This window comes from Mercenaria mercenaria, chromosome 3, assembly GCF_021730395.1.
Source record: "Mercenaria mercenaria strain notata chromosome 3, MADL_Memer_1, whole genome shotgun sequence".
NCBI classification, from domain to species: Eukaryota; Metazoa; Mollusca; class Bivalvia; order Venerida; family Veneridae; genus Mercenaria; species Mercenaria mercenaria.
This window is the reverse complement of record NC_069363.1, coordinates 69,641,204-69,665,275: the sequence shown is the minus strand read 5'-3', so window position 1 is coordinate 69,665,275 and position 24,072 is coordinate 69,641,204. Positions and strand designations below refer to the sequence as shown.

The following is a 24,072-nucleotide window of genomic DNA, read 5'->3' as shown; positions in this document are numbered from 1 at the left end:
GTGACAAATCAACTTCAGAATGCATTAAACATGAGAAATATACAAAACAACAATACACAATCTGTTCATCATCATTAATAATGACCTACAACCAATAAAACTGTAATTTGAAATTTGGAACGCACTTTTGACAGAAAATGTGTGACAAATCATCCGTAACTCATATCAGAAAGCGAATTCAGACACAGTATTTAGTCAACTGTAATGAATAAACCTTACTTAATTTATGTAAACCGGTAGCGGCCTACGACATCCTCGAGAGTGGCTGCAATTTGTGTGTGTTTACGCATTTTCCCAAAGTCTATAAAACTTTGTTTACGAATATAGTGCCAGAACGACAATTCTAAACGGAAAGATTACCAAATGACAAAAAGGTATTTCGACATAGATTTTGTAGCCAATAACAGATTTGTAATCGGTTTTCTTAACAATATAGTAGTTAACTTTTAATTTGAGTTACACCGTTGAGTTACGGAACTGTATTTTTGAAGTGTACGAATTCGGGGCAAATAACCCTTTCCGCAACCAATTCCAGGAACTCTCCACCACTAGAAACCTATAGAAAAATCATCTAGTTGAGGAGCGGAACTCATACACGACAAAATCCTATAAACAGAGGTTAGAAACTTCATTTGGCGGTTCTGGTTCAAAATAGCGCAACCAATAGGTTAAACTTAAAAGTTCCACTAGGGTAGTTTATACAGTAATAGTCTAGTCCGCAACTGAAATTCCGTAACCAAGGTAAACAATATCAAAGTTTAACGACCATCATGGATTTATTATAGGCGCAACTGTTACATTCTAATTACGGCGCAACTGTTACATTCTAATTACGGCGCAACTGTTATATTTCTAGTTACGGCGCAACCATTTCGTATTACACGGTAATACACGGAATCTACGTAAATTTATGCGCAACCGTAACCGTTTGCGTAACTGTATGTATTTAAACGAAAAGGTACCCTTTCCGTGAAATGGAGTACATGGAGACTAATGTATTTGGACACCATCTACCAAGGGACGATAGTATGATTTGTTAAAAGTCTTTGAATTAGAAGCTATTGGTTATTATTTAATAAACATTAAAAGTGTTCATATATTAAAATTCTCTTTGTTTGAAATATTCTGTGTTGTGTTCTTATCGGTCTTAATCTTGTGTAAAAAGGCGTTACACCACCAAATCTTGTGTTTATCAAGATATAGCTCAGGGATATAAATGACAACAAACAAAGTTCAGCTTTTCACCTTTTATTATAATATAAATCTTAGAAGTCATAATAAAGTGATCCTCATCAAAAGTCAACTCTGGTGCCATTCCAGAACGTAATAAAAGAGAGACGACTACACTACACTCCTCCCGTCCTTAAGGTTACAGTATGTACAGTACAAGGGGGATTTGTTCATGTATTTACTGATCTAATTTGCATAGATGATTATAATAGTAAAAAAAACAGAAAAAAATTGGGACTACTTTTTTGAGCTTTGGCAGCCAAACATTGCATCTTCATTTTCATTGGTTCTTATCTTGATGAGGTTTCTAAATATAAGGATACCATCTGGTATCAGTTATCTCTCTCTATCTATTCATACATCAACTGAACAGCAGAATATTTTATTGACCCTTAGATATCTAATGACTGTGAATCAGTCAAGCTATAGATTAATCATGTTATGGTGATGCAACAGACTACAGAATAGTACCTTTCTTTGGCTATATGACATTTAACCCTAATGAAACTTAATGTTTTACTTAACATATACTTGTTTGTGCTACTGTCTGAGATGTTCAGTAATAAAGAAAAGAAGCAATTATATTAAAATGATTACTATATTTAATTAATTTAGAAACTTGTGTTTTTTGTAAACTATAAGAAGTGACTTTTTTTTTAATTTAGATTTCTTGTTTTATTTCAATTTATTTGAAAACGTGTACCTGTATAAAAAAGAGGAAAGTAATGAATTAATGAATTTAAAAACTTTTCCCATTGTTCTGACTTAAAACTTTTTCTGCCGCAATTTCTATTCCTGGCTACCAGGACTTTACTGGGAATTGTATGAAGACTACTTTTCCCAGGTACCAGGATACCAGGAATTTGACTTTTTGTGTGTAGCTTACAAATCTGAAAAAAAGAATTCCTAGCTCCTCCTGGTTTTCCTGGTATTTAATATGTTAAATTCCTAGGTCTCCCGGTTATTTTTATTGTAACATTAAATTCCTGGTATTTTCTTGGTTTTATCCTGGAGCGATCACAAGCTCAGGTGAGCTAACAAATCATTAAAAACTTTAAGAATTTATAAATATGTCATTTTAACACGCCGATGACGATAACGCCACTCTGATCATCTGTTGATAACAAAATGTTGGCCGATATGAGTGAGTAAATACGGCAAAATAAACAGGTATTAAATCAAACATATTAACTAATATAATGATCCTTTATAATATAGTTTATCAAATTATAATACAGTTTATTAAAGAGCCGGCTACCTTGACTTACATGTTCATATTAGATATGCATATATAGAGCCGGTTATGTAGAACTTTAGTCAAGGTAGCTGGAACCGGCTGCGTAGACCTTTGGTCTAGGTAACTGAAACCGGCTACCTAGCCACTGCCTATTAGATTGGACTTTGCAGTTAGTTACATTTTTAGGTCTTTGAACTGTTACTTTTATAAATAAAATTTTGTTATTGTTAACAGTTGCTGGTTTGTTTTTCTATTACCTTAAGTATTATAAGTAATAAGCATGATGGACAACTGATGATGGACGATGCATGATGGACCATCTACCTATACTAATAGCTCACCCTTAACAAAGTTCAGGTGAGCTAAAAAAGTTATGAAACTTGTGTACTGCACGTCAGTTCATCACAATGAATAAGTGTGTGAAGTTTCAGTCCTTTCCTTCAAGTGGTTACTTAGATACCAGCTTACAAACAAAAACTTAACCAAATTGTGGTGCTGACATATATACCCATGCCAATGCTGACAAATGGAGGAGTGCAATAACTCTACCTATTCTTTGAATAATAGAGTTGCCAGTAATAAAAATTGAATTTTTCTGGTTAGAGTCCATTTTTTGAAACCCAAAGTATTATGACACAACTCCCTTCATTTTGCATGATGTAAAAAATTGTATGGACTAAAGTTCATTTTGAGTTGAATTTGCATTTCACATGTTTTCTTATAACCAGAATTAAGCTTACCATCCCAGCAGCTAGACTCTACCCAGTTGACAGCATTAAAGAGAGCTGCAGTGCCACCATAGCAAGCATTTGTTGTATCTATTCCTTCTACACTAGTATTACCACATCCTTCAAACAACTGCATCAGTACTGTCTTAACGCTCTTTGATTTATCTAATATTGTCTCAGTGCCCACTTCCAGTCTACCTATATCAGTGTAAGATATTTCATTTCTCTCCATCAACCTTTGAACAACTGTCAAACACAGTGAATTCACATCCTCATTATCTGAACAGAAACCCATTTTATCCTGTCCAAGTCCTATGGTATATTTTCCAGTGGAAACACCATCAAATATTTCAAGTTCTGCCTGATCCACATACTGTGATGGGAAATAAATTTCCATGGCAATAATTCCCACATTCTCTGGCCAACCATGTCGCTCACCTCGGGCTGATCCTGGCATCATGAGCAATTTTCAGTCAGACAAGCTCAGTGTATCTAAATAGATGAAATGAGACAAATGAAATACTATAACCCTAAAACACCATTTAAGTAAGTAAGTAAGTAAGTAAATAAGTAACGACTTTATTTATAGTGGATGACATATTTGGCAGCGCCAATTTACAATATGGTCCACTGTATAAATATGTGCAAGTACAATAAACATGATTATAAACAATAATAAGAGAAAATTTTACAGAACATGACAGCAACTGTTATGAGATATAATCCACAACTACAATTACAAAAAAAGCAATATGAACTGAAATACAAGAGCACCGCCTTGCGGGTGCTGACGCTCATCTGATTTTTTTTTTATAATATAAATATTGTCCTACCCATGATTTTCTAAGTCTAAAAAGGGCCATCACTCTTGCAAAAAGCAGGAGAGAGTTATGTTTCTTGATGTACAGTGTCCATTTATGATGGTGAAAAACTGTTGCAAGTTTTAAAGCAATAGCTTTGATAGTTTATGAGAAAAGTTGACTTAAACATAATATTCAACCAAGAAAATGATTTTTCTAAGTCCAAAAGGGGCAATAATTATTGCAAACAGCAGGATGGAGTTATGTTGCTTGCTGTACAGGGTCAGCTTATGATGGTGAACAAGAGTTGCAAGTTTTAAAGCAATAGCTTTGATAGTTTAAGAGAAAAAGTTGACCTAAACATAAAACTTAACCAAGAAATCTGATATTTTCTAAGTCCAAAAGGGGCCATAAATCTTGCAAAAAGCAGGATGGAGTTATGTTTCTTGCTGTACAGGGTCAGCTTATGATGGTGAACGAGTGTTGCAAGTTTTAAAGGAATAGCTTTGATAGTTTAGGATAAAAGCTGACCTAAACATAAAACTTAACCAAGAAAACTGATTTTCTAAGTCCAAAAGGGGCAATAATTCTTACAAAAAGCAAGATGGAGTTATGTTTCTTGATGTACAGGGTCTGCTTATGATGGTGAACAAGTATTCCAAGTTTCAAAGCAAAAGCTTTGATAGTTTAGGAGAAAAGTTGACCTAAACATAAAACTTAACCAAGAAATCTGATATTTTCTAAGTACAAAAGGGGCCATAAATCTTGCAAAAAGCAAGATGGAGTTATGTTTCTTGCTATACAGGGTCAGCTTATGATGGTGAACAAGTATTCCAAGTTTCAAAGCAATAGCTTTGATAGTTTAGGAGAAAAGCTGACCTAAACATAAAACTTGACCAGGCAACGCCGACGCCGACGCCGACAACCGCTCAAGTGATGACAATAACTCATCATTTTTTTTCAAAAAATCAGATGAGCTAAAAATTATATACATGTATAAACAAACAAAAATATTCTAAGTAAAGTTAATGACTTACATTAAAAGTCTGTACATGTAGAAACTTAAAGAATTTGGTAGGCAGTATTTTCTGATAGTAATATTGGGTGAGAAAAGTGCCATTGAAGATAGGATTGTTTGAATTTTGCAAGAGTATCAGATGAGCGTATATGATTGGGTATGTTATTCCAGATTGTGGGTCCAGAGTAGCTCAAAGATTTACGAAAAAATTCTATTCTTGGTTTTGGTACCTTTAGTTCATTGTTTTGATTTGATCTAAGTTCATGATCACATGTTTGGTTTTGGTTGTGGTTAAATTTTGAAGTAAGATAGTCCGGCGATTGCATATTTATTGATTTATATACTAGGATAGCTTTTTTGTATTTTATTCTGTCAGGAAATGTCATCCATTTCAGTTCAAGAAATAATTCTGATGATGGAGCATTGAAATCTTTGTCGAGAATAATTCTTGCAGCACGCTTTTGGAATTTTAGAACAGTTTTTAATAGCTCATCATTACAGTTCCCCCAAATGGTACAGCAATAATCTAGGTGTGGTAGAATGTAGGCATTGTAAAATAACTTTCGAGAATGTAAGCTTAGGTATTGTTTTATACGTAAGAGAAGATATAAATTGGTATTGCATTTTTTTAAGGTTTGTTCAACTTGACATTTCCAGTTTAGGTGTTCATCAACATGAATTCCTAATAATTTCTCATTTGATGAGTATGATATAGGTTGACCTTGCATTTGAATATTGTTAGAGTTTGTGTGATCTTTTATCTTGTTGTTGTTATAGGAAGCAGTGATATACATAGCTTTAGTTTTTGATATGTTTGGAAGCATCGAGTTGCCTTTGCACCATTTATCAACAATATCAATGTTGGTCTGCAGTGTATTGTGTACCTCCATTACTGTTTTACCAAACACAGACATTGTCGTATCATCTGCAAACATGTCAACAGATGATTTGTTTGTGTGCAATGGTAGGTCATTGATATATAGTATAAACAGTATCGGACTGTGGACGGAGCCTTGAGGAACACCTGCAGAAATATGTTGGGTAGAAGAAAGCTTTCCAGATACACATACTTGTTGGGAGCGGTTCTGTAGGTATGAAGATAGCCATTTTACAGCAGATTCACTAAACTTGTACAGTTTTAATTTTTCTATCAATAGTGCATGATTCACTAGATCAAATGCTTTGGTCAGATCTAAAAATATAGTTCCAACATAGGATTTATCATTTATAGCTTGAATCCACTCATCAATTATATTTGTAAGAGCAGTTTCACATGAATGGTTTGAACGAAATCCTGATTGTCTGGAATGCAGAAGTTTATTTGTTTCTAAGAAGTTTTTTATATGATTAGAGACATGTTTTTCTATGAGTTTAGATAATATTGGGAGGACTGATATTGGTCTGTAGTTGCTTTTTTTCTGTTTTAGAATTTTTTTTAAAGATTGGAATTACCATTGCTGTCTTAAATGTTTCTGGAAATTTACACTTATTTATACTTAAATTTATTACCTTTGTGAGTGGTCTGCAGATTGTTTTATGACATAACTTCAAAATTCTTGAGCTTATGTCATCAAGATCTGTTGCCTTTGATTCATCTAATAACTTAAGTTCTTTTAAAATAAATTCCTCAGATACTGGCGGTATCTTAAATGAAACATTTTCTAATTTACTGTCAACAAAATGTTGAATGAGTTCCTCACTTTCAATTTTAAGGTGTTGTGGTGGATTTGAAATGGATTTAAAAACATTTGCAAAAAAGTGGTTGAAAGTTTCAGCTGTTGTGCATGGATCCAATATTGGGTTACCATTATCATCATTTATGTAATTAGTTTGGTACGTTTTACCTTTACCAGATAATTCATTTAGATGTTTCCAAAGTTTTTTTAGGGTTTTTCTTGTTGTCATCAATATTTTGGGAATAAAATGTCCTTTTGGGTTTTTTTGATAAACTTTTTACTTTTTGTCTCCAAAGTTTAAATTCTTGATAGTTTCCTGATTTTTTTTGCATTATTTTTGAATTTACAGCATTTTTTATTTCTAGATTAAACCAGTCTGGCTGTTGTTTATACTTAACCCGACGTTCTTTTTTAGGTAAATGATTATTGATGACATCATGAAGGATTTTAAGAAAGAAATCCAGAGCATCATCTGGATCATCATATATATGCAGTACAGACCACGGTTGCCTTTCTAGGTCCTTTAAGAAAACTTCTTCGTTGAAATGCTTATATGATCTGTATTTAATTGTTGAATGTAAAGGGCCATTTTTAGTTTGATTAGCAAGTTTTCGGGTGAAGCAGACAGGAAAGTGGTCACTAAATGCAAGATGGGGTATTTGCACATTCATGATGTTTAAAGGATAATTTGTGTATAAATGATCAATAATAGTAGATGATAAAGGTGTTACTCTGGTGGGTTTGTCCACTAATTGTGTAAAACTATGAGCATTTATTATATTGTTCCATGCATTATTAACTGTTTTATTTTCAATGTAATTATAATTAAAGTCTCCGAGTAATATTAGTTCTTTGTTTTCAGAAAATACTTTATCGAGTGCCATTTCAAATTCTTCATTCCAAGATTGGTTTGAGGAAGGAGGTCTGTATGTGTAACACAATAAAAAAGATTTCTGCATATCTGGCTTAATTTCTAACCACAATGTTTCCAGATTGTCAGTTTCAATGTCATGCCTTTGCCAACATGGATATTTTGACTTTATATAAACAATAATTCCTCCTCCTAAGGTTTTTTCTGTCTTTCCGAAACATTTGATAATTTGATAAGTATAGTTCATTGTCTGAAAAGTAATCACTTAGAAAAGTTTCACATAAACATAGCACATCTAATTCAGTATTTTCATCTAAACAAGAGGACCATGATGGTCCTGAATCGCTCACCTCTTCCCATATGACCCAGTTTTGAGTATGACGTCATTTTTTCTATTATCTTACATAGTGACCTAGTTTTTGAGCTCATGTGACCCAGTTTTGAACTTGACCTAGATATTATCAAGATAAAAATTCTGACCAATTTTCATGAAGATCCATTGAAAAATATGGTCTCTAGAGAGGTCAAAAGATTTTAATAATTTTAGACCTACTGACCTAGTTTTTGACCGCAGTTGACCCAGTTTCAAATTTGACTTAGATATCATCAAGATGAACATTCAGACCAACTTTCATACAGATCCCATGAAAAGTATGGCCTCTAGAGAGGTCACAAGGTTTTTTTATTATTTGACCTACTGACCTAGTTTTTTATGGCATGTGACCCAGTTTCAAACTTGACCTAGATATCATCAAGATGAACATTCTGACCAATTTTTATGGAGATCCATTCACAAGTATGGTCTCTAGAGAGGTCACAAGGTTTTTCTATTTTTAGACCTAATGACCTAGTTTTTGACCGCACATGACCCTGTTTCGAACTGGACCTAGATATCATCAAGATGAACATTCAGACCAATTTTCATACAGATCCCATGAAAAATATGGCCTTTAGAGAGGTCACAAGGTTTTTCTATTATTTGACCTACTGACCTAGTTTTTGATGGCACATGACCCACTTTCAAACTTGACCTAGATATCATCAAGATGAACATTCAGACCAATTTTCATACAGATCCCATGAAAAATATGGCCTCTAGAGAGGTCACAAGGTTTTTCTATTATTTGACCTACTGACCTAGTTTTTGATGGCACATGACCCACTTTCGAACTTGACCTAGATATCATCAAGATGAACATTCAGACCAATTTTCATGAAGATCTTATGAAATATATGGCCTCTAGAGAGGTCACAAGGTTTTTCTATTTTTAGACCTACTGACCTAGTTTTTGTCCGCACATGACCCAGTTTCGAACTTGACCTAGATATCATCAAGATGAACATTCAGACCAACTTTCATACATATCCCATGAAAAATATGGCCTCTAGAGAGGTCACAAGGTTTTTCTATTATTTGGCCTACTGACCTAGTTTTTGATGGCACGTGACCCAGTTTCGAACTTGACCTAGATATTATCAAGGTGAACGTTCTCACTAATTTTCATGAAGATCTTGTGAAATATATGGCCTCTAGAGAGGTCACAAGGTTTTTCTATTTTTAGACCTACTGACCTAGTTTTTGATGGCACGTGACCCAGTTTCGAACTTGACCTAGATATCATCAAGGTGAACATTCTGACCATGTTTCATGAAGATCTTGTGAAATATATGGCCTCTAGAGAGGTCACAAGGTTTTTCTATTTTTAGACCTACTGACCTAGTTTTTGAAGGCACGTGACCCAGTTTCAAACTTGACCTAGATATCATCAAGATGAACATTCTGACCAACTTTCATAAAGATCCCATGAAAAATGTTACCTCTAGAGTGGTCACAAGCAAAAGTTTACGGACGGACGCACGCACGCACGGACGCACGCACGGACGGACGACGGACGACCACCGCGCGATCACAAAAGCTCACCTTGTCACTTTGTGACAGGTGAGCTAAAAATGCTTAATTTCATCTAACTTGGGATGTAGGTAATGTATATTTAAATAAAGGCATACATAACACAAGTAAGGCCAGGGATCATCCTACAAGGCGATTTGAGCGATATCGTCGCTTTAAATTCGGCCACTTCGCCTAATTATCGCCTCCGGGTGAAATCCAAATCGCCGAGTTTTTCAGCGAGTTATTATCTGTTTACTTAAAGCTGTAAACTTGATGCATATTCTAGATTAAATTATCGATAAATCCATAGTCAACCCCGCCTACTCGCCTGTCAAACTTCAGCCAATCGTAGCGTTAATATCCCACAGTGTCATTCAATAATATTGTAAGCCGCCACCATTTTGAAAATTTTCAATCGGCGTGAAAAAGCCGATAAACTTAACAAGAGCATAATCTTATGCAACAATTGTATATTATTCTTTCATTTTATTAAAGATTACTTCAAAATTTATTTCAATTACCATGATTACGGTCAATTTCTGTAAATGAATTGCTTGGGTACTGTGGATAAAAAATGATTTCGCGGACGTCAGAACTGCCGTACAAAATATTGTAAAAAGATCGCCATTACCTACGAGTTCGGTATTATTTTCGAAAACATAAATAAACTAGAGCTATCACTAAAGGTGATGAATGTACCCCCCGCATGCACTGACTCAGTACATTGCAATTTGACGCACACAAGACTGCATAATTATGTGGACTGTATGTATATAGACTGTATGTATACAGTATAGTAACAAAAAACAAAGTCCCATAACTATGCAGAATATTTATCTAAAAGAATGTAACATGCACCATGCACAACTAGGGTTGGTACTGATCACTTGTGTGAAGTTTCATTAAATTGTGTGTAAGGGTTTGGTAGATTAGGCACGCACAAGATTGCATATGCAGACTGTATGTACATAGTATGTTAACAAGAAACAAAGTCCCATAACTCTGCAATTTTTGTCGCTGAAAGAACCTAACATGCCCCATGCACAACTACTGTTGTTACTGATCACTTGTGTGAAGTTTCATTAAATTGTGTCAAGGGGATGAGAAGAGATGGTGCGCACAAGAGTGTGTCTATGTATATAGTATAGTAACAAAAAAACAAAGTCCCATAACTCTGAAAAAACATTTTCTGAAAGAACCTAACATGCCCCATGCAGAACTACTGTTGTTACTGATCACTTGTGTGAAGTTTCATTAAATTGTGTGAAGGGGATGAGGAGAGATGGTGCGCACAAGATTGTGTCTATGTATGTAGTATAGTAACAAAAAAACAAAGTCCCATAACTCTGCAAATTTTTTTTCTAAAAGAACCTAACATGCCCCATGCACAACTACTGTTGGTACAGATCACTTGTGTGAAGTTTCATTAAATTGTGTCAAGGGGATGAGGAGAGATGGTGCGCACAAGATTGTGTCTATGTATATAGTATAGTAACAAAAAAACAAAGTCCCATAACTCTGCAAAAAAAAATTCTAAAAGAACCTAACATGTCCCATGCACAACTACTGTTGGTACTGATCACTTGTGTGAAGTTTCATAAAATTCTGTCAAGGGGATAAGGAGAGATGGTGCGCACAAGATTGCGTCTACGGACAGACGGCCAGACGGACAGACAGACAGACAACCTGAAACCAGTATACCCCCCCTTACAACTTTGTTTTCCGGGGGTACAATAATTAAATTAAATGTATAAATCTGAACAAGTTGATGCAAAAATCAGGCATTATAAAATTACGAGAATCGAAACATGAATGAAAAATTTCACGGCGTTTTGATCATGCACCTGTTAAATTTACGAGTTTCGGACATGTAAATTTCGGATAAAAATTTAAAGGCGACTTTTTCATAGCTAAATTTATACTTTATTTAGAAATTCATGAAAATGATAATGCAAGAATCAATTTCCTTAAATAATTACTGTTTATAAGCTACAGCTAGACCCATAGAAAGTGGATATATATAGGCAGGAAACTGAATGCTATGCCGATTCTTCTCCTTAAATTCCTCAACTTCTCCCTAAATTCTGTGGAGAAGTGACTTCTCCTAAAATTTTGATCTAGGATGATCCCTGGTAAGGCCAGCATTTTTTTTTCTGGTTTACAGTGTAATGGTCAGAGTTGTCCCCAGTCAGTATTTTCCCTGGGGAAAAAACCAACTGGTTGATTTCTTCCCCGGGGAAAAAATCAACTGGTTGGTTCCCCCCCCCTGGTTGGTTTTTTCCCCTAGTTTTTGTGATTAAACAAGGGAGAAAAAAACAACCTAGGACCTAGGATGATTCCTGGTAAGGCCAGCATTTTTTTTTTCTGGTTTACAGTGTAATGGTCAGAGTTTTCCCCAGTCAGTCTTTTCCCTGGGGAAAAAAACCAACTGGTTGATTTCTTCCCCGGGGAAAAAATCAACTGGTTGGTTTCCCCCCCCCCCCCCCCCCCCCCCCCATTGTTTTTTTTACCCTAGTTTTTGTGCATAAACAAGGGAGAAAAAAAACAGTTGTTTTTTTCTCTCCCCTGGTTTTTCCCCCCCTAGTTTCTGGTTTTTTCTTCCTCCTGGTTGTTTTTTCCCCCTAGTTTTTGTGCATAAATAAGGGAGAAAAAAAAAAGTTTTTTTTTCTCTCCCCTGGTTCCCCCCCACCTAGTTTTTGGTTTTTTCTTCCTCCTGGTTGTTTTTTCCCCCCTGAGTTTTTGTGCATAAACAAGGGAAAGAAAACAACCAGTTGGTTTTTTCTCCCCCGTGGTTGTTCCCCACACCCCCTACTAAGTTTTTGTGCATAGGGAGAAAAAACAAGCGGTTGTTTCTTTCTTCCCCCTGGTTGTTTTTTCCCCCTGAGTTTTTGTAAATAAACAAGGGAGAAAAAAACAACCAGTTGGTTTTTTCTCCCCCCTGATTGTTTTTCCCCCCTAGTTTTTGTGCATAAACAAGGGAGAAAAAACCAACAGGTTGTTTTTTTCTCCCCTAATAACTAAGTTTTTGCGCATAAACAAGGGAGAAAAAACAATTGGTTGGTTGTTTTTCCCCCTAGTTTTTGGGCATAAACAAGGGAGAAAAAACCAACTAGTTGTTTTTTTCTTCCCCCTGGTTGTTTTTTTCCCCTAGTTCTTGGGCATAAACAAGGGAGAAAAAAAACAGTTGGTTTTTTCTCTCCCCTGGTTTTTTTTTGTTTGTTTCCCCCCCTAGTTTTTGTGCATAAACAAGGGAGAAAAAACCAACTGGTTGGTTTTTTCTTCCCCCTGGTTGTTTTTCCCCCTGAGTTTTTGTACATAAACAAGGGGGAAAAAACAACCAGCTGTTTTTTTCTCCCCCCTGGTTGTTTTCCCCTACTCCCTACTAAGTTTTTGTGCATAAACAAGGGAGAAACAAGAGCTGTCACTAATGGTGACAAATGCCCCCGCAGCGCCTTGACCTTTGACCTGGCGACCTTGACCTTTGACCTGGTGACCCCAAAGTCAATAGGGGTCGTGTACTCAATAAGTACTATTAGCATGTGAAGTTTGAAGGTCCTAGGTGCAGTGGTTCGGGAGTAAAGTGCCTTCATGCAAAAAGTTAACATTGGCCCCTGTGACCCTGACCTTTGACCTGGTGACCCCAAAGTCAATAGGGGTCGTGTACTCAATAAGTACTATTAGCATGTGAAGTTTGAAGGTCCTAGGTGCAGTGGTTCGCGAGTAAAGTGCCTTCATGCAAAAAGTTAACATTGGCCCCTGTGACCCTGACCTTTGACCTGGTGACCCCAAAGTCAATAGGGGTCGTGTTATCAATAAGTACTATCAGCATGTGAAGTTTGAAGGTCCTGGGTGCAATGGTTCGCTAGTAAAGTGCTTTCATGCAAAAAGTTAACATTGGCCCCTGTGACCTTGACCTTTGACCTGGTGACCCCAAAGTCAGTAGGGGTCGTGTACTCGATGAGTACTATCAGCATGTGAAGTTTGAAGGTCCTGGGTGCAGTTGTTCATGAGTAAAGTGCCTTCATGCAAAAAGTTAACATTGTGACTAACGAATGAATGGACGGACAGTTGAAAACTAATATGCCTCCCTTTGGGGGCATAAAAACAACTGGTTTTTTTCTTCCCCCTGGTTGTTTTTTCCTCCTGAGTTTTTGTATATAAACAAGGGAGAAAAAAAACAACCAGTTGGTTTTTTCTCCCCCCTGGTTGTTTTTTCCCTCTGAGTTTTTGTGCATAAACAAGGGGAAAAAAACAACCAGTTGGTTTTTTTTCTCCCCCCTGGTTGTTCCCCCCGCCCCCTACTAAGTTTTTGTGCATAAACAAGGGAGAAAAAACCAACTGGTTGTTTTTCATTCTCCTAATAACTAAGTTTTGTGCATAAATAAGGGAGAAAAAACCAACTGGTTATTTTTTTCTTCCCCCTGTTGTTTTCCCCCTAGTTTTTGTGCATAAACAAGAGAGAAAAAACCAACCGGTTGTTTTCTTCTCCCCTAATAACTAAGTTTTTGTGCATAAATGAGGGAGAAAAAAACAACTGGTTGTTTTTTTCTTCCCCCTGGTTGTTTTTTCCCCCTCGTTTTTGCGCATAAACAAGGGAGAAAAAACCAACTGGTTGATTTTTTCTCCCCCACCCCTCTTCTGATTAGTTTCCCCCCTATTTTTTTCTTTTCACAAAAAACAGGGTGAAGAAAAAACCAGTTGTTTTTTCAGACACTTGCTTAGTTTTTATCAACGTGGTTTTTGTACACAAAGGAAAAACAAACCAACCAGTTGATTTTTTCTCCTCCCTGGCTAGTTGTTTCTACCTTAGCTTTTGTACACAAACCGGAAAGAATAGACTGAATAGTTGGTCCTTTCCTCCCTAGAATGCATACATCTACATACCAGAAAAACAATACATGCAGAAGGGGAAAGAAACTGACTAGTTTGTTTTTTCTCCCCTAGTATGCATACATCTACATACCAGAAAAGTAATACATGCTGAAGGGGAAAGAAAATGACCAGTTGGTTCTTTCCCCCCTAGTGTGCATGTATCTTTATGTCTGAATAATACATGGTGAAGGGGGAAGAAACTGACTAGTTGCTCAATTTCCCCTTAGTGTGCATGTATCTGCATGTCTGAATAATACATGGTGAAGGAGGAAGAAACTAACCGGTTGGTTCTTCCCCCCCATAGTGTGCATGTATCTGCATCTCTGAATAATACACAGCGAAGGGGGAAGAAACTGACTGGTTGGTTCTTTTCCCCCTAGTAAGTATGTATCTACATGTTTGAATAATAGGCAGTGAAGGGGGAAGAAACTGGCTGGTTGGTTCTTTCCCCCCTAGAATGTATGTGTCTACATGTGTGAATAATAGGCGGTAAAGAGGGAAGAAACTGACTGGTTGGTCCTTCCCCCCCTCCCCCACCCCCTAGTATGTATGTGTCTGTGTGAATAATAGATGGTGAAGGGGGAAGCAACTGAAAGGCTGGTTCTTTCCCCCTAGTGTGTATGTATCTACATGTGTGAGTAATAGGCAGTGAAGGGGGAAGAAACTGACTGGTTTATTCTTCCCCACCCCCCTGCAAGTAGGTATGTGTCAACATGTGTGAATAATGTACAGTAAATGGGGAAGAAACTGACTGGTTGGTGCTTTCCCTCCTAATATGTATGTATCTGCATATGTGAATAATGGGCAGTGAAGGGGGAAGAAACTGACTGGTTGGTTCTTTCCCCCTAATGCGTATGTATATACATGTGGGAATAATAGGCGGTGAAGGGAGAAGAAAATGACTGGCTGAATAATACACAGTGCAGGGGGAAGAAACTGACTACCCTATAACTGGTTATTTCTGCGGGTGCAAATTTTTGTGTTTTGGGCACGAAAATGGGTATACTAATTTCCGCAATTTTAATTTCTGCAGATTTCTGTAGAGAGGTTAGTTTAATTTCTGCGTTTTATCCATGGAGAGTTGCTTTAATGTTTGGGACATGGCTCTGTAGTGGTTTGTTTACATAAAGAAGTGATGATCTGGTTTAACATAGTTGTAAGAGTATTAATTTTGGTACCCGGTTTATGACATGCGCTACACAAAGCAAGGGTCCAGCACAAACAAGTGTTCCCATTGTTCGTGCGATGTTTCAAATCTTGCAATATTGAGAGCATTGACGGTAAAAAATACATTTTTTTTAAAACACGCTGAGATGTTACAAAATGCGTTTTATGATCGTCACCTCAATACATGGTAAAATGCTAAAAAATATTGGCTAAACTTAACCAGGGACGGAGGAGAATGGGGTGGGTGGGGGTCCGAACCCCAAGTGTCTGTGGCTAGTGTTACAAATCTTTATCGATAAAAGTTAAGCGAGGGGCTACTAGCGGGATACGTGTATTGATTAAGTAATTTAAAGTACAGGTAAAAAGAGGCGACAAACGGGGCGATCCGATATACGAAACTACGAAATATTTGCGAATTTTATTTTTGCGGCTGGAAGAGACCCGCAAAATATCGCAGAAATTACCTACCCGCAGAAATGACCAGTTATACGGTAGTTGGTCCTTTCCCCCTATTGTGTATGTATCAGCATGGATGAATAACAGGTGGTGAAGGGGGAAGTAAGACTGGTTGGTTATGGACTGGACATGAAACAGACCCTGTTAACATTTGACCTCTAAATGTCACCTTGACCTTGGAGCTAGGGGTCTGGGTCTTGCTCATGTCACATCGTCTTACTATGGTGAACATTTATGCCAAGTTATTTCAAAATCCCTTTACGGATAGCAGAGTTACAGCCCGGACAAGAATTAACACATGAGTGTACAGACGCACGCACGAACACTGCAATTTTATTTAATATGCCCAGCTTTGTGGGAGTGCGGGGGGGGGGGGGCATAAAAATAATCATGGTGGAGAAAAAAACAACTGGTTGGATTTTTCTCCCCTTTTGTGTACAAAAATAACGGGGAGAGGGGGGGAGGGGGGGGGGGGGAACCAACCAGGGGGGGAAAACTGACTGGGGTAAAAACTGGACTGTTGCAATGGGAGCACCGCCCCTATTTTTTGAAATAACATTTATAAAAGTCAATTTCAGTACTTTTGTTTTCATTTTACCCGCCGACCATCCATAACTGCTACTGCCAAAAATAAAAGTTTTACTTTATGGTAGGGAGATTTTGTTTGATCAAGAACAACAGACGCATGAAAAATGGCGACCTGCATTGAATGTAAATTGTGTGAAATTAAATAGGACAAGAGGCCCGAGTGGGCCAAAGTCGCTCACCTGAGGCCGACTTTGACCTAATTAGATCTTGCTAGTGACAAAGTATTAAATTTAAAAAAGACCTTTAAATTTTTTTTAGAAATTTTGAATTAAAAAAAAAGACTTTTAAAAGTATTTCTATTTTTAGCTTAAAGTGAACAAACAAACTTGGGAGAGGACCATATAATTATGCTTCAGACCAAGTTTGATGAAGATCCATCAAGCAGTTCATGGGAAGAAGTTAGGGCTGTCATTGATTGGGTCTTAGGCGTATCGGCGATACCGATATATCAGAAGACAAATATCGACGATACATCGATATATTGATTATTAAGTTAGATTAACGACCTATTTGTTCATATGCATACTATATACCTTCCTGTAAATGCTATCTGTAGTTTTATTGCCTACTTTCCATATTTCTGTTTGATTGTGTTGTATTTGTATTTATAAAATAAAAGAAATACATAACAAGAGTGCAAGAATGTCACAATATACGCCCGTCACAGCAAATTTCTTTACTCTAGCACCTGTATTTGCAAATGGAATTTTAATTTTGTGGTAATTTTTGTAATAACTAAGTGTTTTGTTTTTCTTAGTCCACAAAAAAACTCCTTACCAGGTAGAGATACCTTAAAATACACCTAAAATTGGAAAGTAACATCTATGTTGTACCACAGAAAAGTGGTCTTGGTTTTTCCCTACGCTCAGTTATAAAAAAGTTACAATATAAGTTATTTATAGTAACAACTAAGGGAAGTTAATCTTAAAAAAAAAAAAAAAAAAAAAAAATGTAAGTCCTCACAAAAATCTTTACCAGGTAGAGACTGGTCAAAATACACCTCAAAATTGGATGTAGCATGCATGTTGTACTACAGAAAAGTGGTCTCGATTTTTCCCTACGACTAGTAATGAAAAACTTACAATATAAGCTATTTATAGTAACAACAAAGGGAAGTAATTCTAAAGAAGGGAACTGCACATGACACTTCGTCTCATGATGATGTATAATTGTGTCAAGTTACATCAAAATCCCTCCATGCATGAAGAAGAAATGCTTCGGACAAAGTCATTCTTGTATCTGACCTTTGGCCTCTAAGTGTGACCTTGACCTTAGACCTAGGGACCTGGTTCTTGCGCATGACACTACGTCTCGTGGTGGTGAACATTTGTGCCAAGTTATATCAAAATCCCTCTATGCATGAAGAAGAAATGCTCCGGACAAGGTTTTCATTCTTGTATCCTTTGACCTCTAAGTGTGACCTTGACCTTAGACCTAGAGACCTGGTTCTTGCGCATGACACTCCGCCTCATGGTGGTGAACATTTGTGCCAAGTTATATCAAATCCCTCTATGCATGAAGAAGAAATGCTCCGGACAAAGTTTTCATTCTTGTATCCTTTGACCTCTAAGTGTGACCTTCACCTTAGACCTAGGGACCTGGTTCTTGCGCATGACACTCCTTCTCATGATGATGAACAATTGTGCCAACTTTCATCAAAATCCCTCTATGCATGAAGAAGATATGCTCCGGACAAAGTCATTCTTGAATTTGACCTTTGACCTCTAAGTGTGACCTTGACCTTAGACCTAGGGACCTGGTTCTTGCGCATGACACTCCGTCTCATGATGGTGAACAACTGTGCCAAGTTTCATCAAAATCCCTTCATGCATGTAGAAGATATGCTCCGGACAAGGTCTGTGGACGCCGCCCGCCCGCCCGCCCGCCAACCCGCCCGCCCACCCGCCCGCCAGGGGCGTTCCCATAATACGTCCCGTTTTTCAAACGGGCGTATAAAAATTAATAACATCTTTCATTTCTATTTTGCCTTCACTCCATTTTTTGCATTTATCCAAATTTACAATTTTGTGAACTTTAGTTGTTTTTTAGGGTCTGAGTGTTTATTTGGGTAGTTTTTTCTCTCTGTAAAATATCGATTTTTGAAAATGGGAATCGATAATCGATCGACAAAAAAATATCGTTGATACATCGATATCGTTTCTATCGATGACAGCCCTAGAAGAAGTTGTTTCAAGGTATTTTTATTTTTAGCCCTAACAGACCCTAAAAGAAGCCAAGTTGCCACATTTGAACAAACTTGAAAAAGGACCTTATAATGATGCTACAGACCAAGTTTGATGAAAATCCATCGAACGGTTCATGAGAAGAAGTCGTGTCAAGGTTTTTCTATTTTTAGCTCTAGCGGCCCCTAAAAGGGGCAAAATGCCCACATTTGAACAAACTTTGGACAGGACCATATAATGATGCTACAGACCAAGTTTGATGAAGATCAATCAAGTGGTTCATGACAAGAAGTCGTTTAAATGTATTTCTATTTTTAGCTCTAGCGGCTCCTAAACGGAGCCAAGTGCCCCGATTTGAATAAACTTGAGAGAGGACCTTATAATGATGCTACAGACAAAGTTTGATAAAGATCCATCAAGCGGTTCATATTATGAAATTGTTTAAATGTATTTCTATTTTTAGCTCTAGCAGCCCCTAAAAGGGGCCAAGTGCCCCTATTTGAACAAACTTGGGAGAGGACTTCATAATAATGCTACAGACCAAGTTTGATGAAGATCCATCAAGGGGTTTATGAGAAGAAGTCGTTTAAAGGTTTTTCTATTTTTAGCGCACTTGACTATTTCGATGCTGGATAGTGAAACGGGGCACATCTGAGGAAGCTGCAGCTGTCACTGGAGTGTTTAATGACTCCAGTGGTGGATGTAGATATTGCACAATAGCTTGAGTCTGTGTCAAAAATATTAAGTTATAAGAGAGATAAAGATAAAGTGTATCAAAACACTAAATAAGTATAATTCTAAGCAAAAAGGGGCCATAATTCATAAAATACTGGTGCAAGAGTTATGCACCTTGTGTCATATGATGTGGATGATGATGTGGAACAACTACTTCAAGTTTCAATCAAATCTGTTTAGTAATTAAACTAAGATATAGTGAAAATGCATCAAAATTAACCTTAAATTCTAAGTAAAAGGGGGCATAATTCATGAAAAATTGGTGCCAGAGTTATGCACCTTGTGTCATGTGATGTGGGTGATAAGATTGAACAACTATTTTAAGTCTGAATCAAATCCATTTCGTAATAACTGAGATAGAGTGATAGTGCACCAAAACTTTAACCTGAAATTCTAAGTACTGGTAAAAGTGGAGGATAATTAATGAAATATTGGTACCAGAGTTATGGACCTTGTGTCATATGATGTGGACCAACTGCTTTCAGTTTGAATTAAATCCATTTAGTAATAATTAAGATAGAAAGAAAGTGCATCAAAACTTTAACCTGAAATTCTAATTAAAAAGCGGGGGATAATTCATGAAATATTGGTGTGAGAGTTATGGCCCTTGTGCCATATGATGTGCGTGATGATAAGAAATAACTATTTTAAGTTTGTAACAAATCCATCAAGTAATTACAGAGATAAGGAGAAAAAAGAGAAAGTGTAAAAAAACTTTAACCAAGGTGGGGACGCGGAAGGACGCTGACGCCAGGTTGAGTAAGATAGCTCTCCATATACTTCGTATAGTCAAGCTAAAAATGTGGACAATGGACGCTGGACCATCCGCCCTATACTAATAGCTCACTGTGAACTTTCGGTGCAGGTGAGCTAAAAATATATAAGTTAACAGACAATAATCTTTGGAATAAGTTGGCAGAGATAACAAGTATTGTAAACCAATTGGATCCGAGCAGACGCTGTCCAGATGTTGAAAAATCTGGCATATCACATGTACGAGATTTGTTGTCTGTGTATCATAATTTGACAACGATCAAATTCATTTGGGACTGCCAGAAAAATAACACAATTGATAACAAGAGGGCCATGATGGCCCTAGGTCGCTCTCCAGAGTAGCACACCATAACAAACATGTTTGACCTAGTGAACCAGTTTCAAACTCGTCTGAGTTTTCAAGGAAATAAACATTCTGACCAAGTTTCATGAAGATTGGAGCAAAAATGTGGCCTCGTGATTTTATTTCTTCGATTTGGCCTAGTAACCTAGTTTTTTACCCAACCGGACCTAATTTTTAACCTGTCCGAAATTTCATGGAGACAAATATTCTGACCAATTTTCATTAAGATTGGACCAAAAATGTGGCCTGAGTGTAAACAAGCATTTTCTTTCATTTGACCTAGTGACCTAGTTTTTGACCCCGAATGACCCAGATTAAAACACATCCATGATTTCATGAAAACAAACATTCTGACAAATTTTTGTGAAGATTGGAGCAAAACAAGTGGCCTCTAGAGTTTAAATAAGCTTTTCCTTTGATTTTACTAAGTGACCTAGTTTTTGACCCTACATGACCCAGAGTTGAAATCACACAAGACTTCATGATATCAAACATTCTGACCAAGTTTTATGAAGATTGAATCAAATGTGGCCCCTAGAGTGTTAACAAGATTTTCCTTTGATCTGACCTAGTGCCCTAGTTTTTGACCCCACATGACCTAGATTCAAACACGGCCTAAAGATCATCAAGATAAACATTTTGATCAAGTTTCATGAAGATAGGATCATAAATATGGCCTCTTAGAGTGTTAACAAGCTTTTCCTTTGATTTGACTGGGTGACCTAGTTTTTGACCCCACATGACCCTGACTTGAACTTGGCCTAGAGGTCATCAAGATAAACATTCTGACCAAGTTTCATGAAGACAGGGTCATAAATGTGACCTCTACAGTGTTAACAAGCTTTTCATTTAATTTGACTGGGTGACCTAGTTTTTGACCCCAGATGACCTAATATCGAACTCATCCAAGATTTTATTGAGGGTAACATTCTGACCAAGTTTCATTAAGATTGGGCCAAACTGTGACCTCTAGAGTGTTAACAGTCAAATTGTTGACGACAATGGACGACGGACGCTGGACCATCTGCCCTATACGAACATATAAGTTAACAGACAATAATCTTTGGAATAGGTATAACAAGTATTGTAAACCAATTGGATCTGAGTAGAAATCAGAGCAGCTAAAGCTCAACATTAGGAATAATCACGTAAAACTACGAAAAATGACCTGTATCAACGCTGTCCAGATGTTGAAAAATCTGGCATATCACATGTACGAGATTTGTTGTCTGTATATCATAATTTGACAACAATCAAATTCATGTGGGACTGCCAGAAAAATAACACAATTGATAACAAGAGGGCCATGATGGCCCTAGGTTGCTCTCCAGAGTAGCACACCATAACAAACATGTTTGACCTAGTGAACCAGTTTCAAACTTGTCTGAGTTTTCAAGGAAATAAACATTCTGACCAAGTTTCATGAAGATTGGAGCAAAAATGTGGCCTCGTGATTTTATTTCTTCGATTTGGCCTAGTAACCTAGTTTTTTACCCAACCGGACCTAATTTTTAACCTGTCCGAAATTTCATGGAGACAAATATTCTGACCAATTTTCATTAAGATTGGACCAAAAATGTGGCCTGAGTGTAAACAAGCATTTTCTTTCATTTGACCTTGTGACCTAGTTTTTGACCCCGAATGACCCAGATTAAAACACATCCATGATTTCATGAAAACAAACATTCTGACAAATTTTCGTGAAGATTGGAGCAAAAAAAGTGGCCTCTAGAGTATAAAGAAGCTTTTCCTTTGATTTTACTAAGTGACCTAGTTTTTGACCCTACATGACCCAGAGTTGAAATCATACAAGACTTCATGATACCAAACATTCTGACCAAGTTTTATGAAGATCGAATCAAATGTGGCCCCTAGAGTGTTAACAAGATTTTCCTTTGATCTGACCGAGTGCCCTAGTTTTTGACCCCACATGACCTAGATTCAAACACGGCCTAAAGATCATCAAGATAAACATTTTGATCAAGTTTCACGAAGATAGGATCATAAATATGGCCTCTTAGAGTGTTAACAAGCTTTTCCTTTGATTTGACTGGGTGACCTAGTTTTTGACCCCACATGACCCTGACTCGAACCTGGCCTAGAGGTCATCAAGATAAACATTCTGACCAAGTTTCATGAAGACAGGGTCATAAATGTGGCCTCTACAGTGTTAACAAGCTTTTCATTTAATTTGACTGGGTGACCTAGTTTTTGACCCCAGATGACCTAATATCGAACTCGTCCAAGATTTTATTGAGGGTAACATTCTGACCAAGTTTCATTAAGATTGGGCCAAACTGTGACCTCTAGAGTGTTAACAGTCAAATTGCTGACGACGATGGACGACGGACACAGGGCGATCACAAAAGCTCACCTTGAGCACTTTGTGCTCTGGTGAGCTAAAAAGGAAAGAAACCAAAAATATGGCAAAATGGAAGAGCAAAAGTGAGTATCAACGTGCAAACACATTTTTATTAACTTTCAAACTTTGAAGTCTTGAGGGTTAAAGAGAAGAAAAAATAACTAATACCACAATTTTTAAAGTTCTGTTCAAAACAAAGTTCAATGTCAATGTTTAATGACACATGTCCCCTGCAAATGCTTGACAGAATAATACATAATTATGTGATAAAAAGTTCAAACTAGTCAAAATAATTGGCCGGTTAGATTGTTTAATATTTGTGATTGGCAATCTAACCAAATGGCGATACTGCCCATATGAAAAGATTATCTCAATATTTCTAAAGATCTGGTCAAATAAGTTTGACAAAAGTTCAAGCCAGATACCATAACTCAAAAGATATTTATCAAACATGAAACTCACAGCACTATTCTCATGTCTAAAAAAATCTGTAAGAAGACCCTTTGAAAGTACGTATGGGCTATGCCACATGTGCCTTTGACACTGATTAACACATAATGGTACGGTGGTATCTTTAGGACATGCATTTATTTTATTAGATTAGATTATCTCGACATCTTATCTCGTGCGCACGACATATCTCTTTCGCTCAACATCTTATCTCGATCGCTCGACATCTTTTCTCAAGCTTACGATATCTTTTTTCGAGCGCTTGACATCTTTTCTATATATATTAGGGCCCTTTGTGTAAATTTAGGTCATTAGTAAAAACATATAGACAAGTAGATAATTAGGGTCCCGCCTATTTAAATGTTAACCAAACTTCCCATAAGTACAAGTTTATCACATCATTTGGGAGAGGAGTGCACATAATTGGACATCCTATCTTCAAAATTAAAAGAACATAATTAATGACCTTACTACATGTTAGAGTAGCTACTAATCGCAGTTTGACTGATAGAATCAAATCGCACATTGTCAGAAAAGTTATAAAGTTACATGCATGAATTAAGGGGACACATGGAAATTCTTTGATATATGGGTAAAGCCTATATATTAAATCTGTATTTTGCCAAGGACTTAAATATATTCGTTTGCATCATCACTAAATTTTTGCTGGCTTTGTTTGTTCAGTTTGTGT

The 24,072-nt window shown here is 36.9% G+C and overlaps 1 protein-coding gene across 8 annotated transcripts in view; it reads right to left on the bottom strand.

The window, feature by feature from the left end:
• The window catches only part of LOC123524452 (hydroxymethylglutaryl-CoA synthase 1-like), a 369,785-nt gene that overhangs the window by 325,451 nt on the left and 20,262 nt on the right, over positions 1-24,072 (bottom strand). For all 8 annotated transcript variants that reach the window (XM_053538857.1, XM_045302659.2, XM_053538854.1 and 5 more), the window contains exon 2: positions 3,208-3,687. In XM_053538857.1, the coding sequence (XP_053394832.1) occupies positions 3,208-3,655 (448 nt within the window). In that variant the 5' untranslated portion in view covers positions 3,656-3,687. The remainder of the gene's footprint in view (positions 1-3,207; positions 3,688-24,072) is intronic.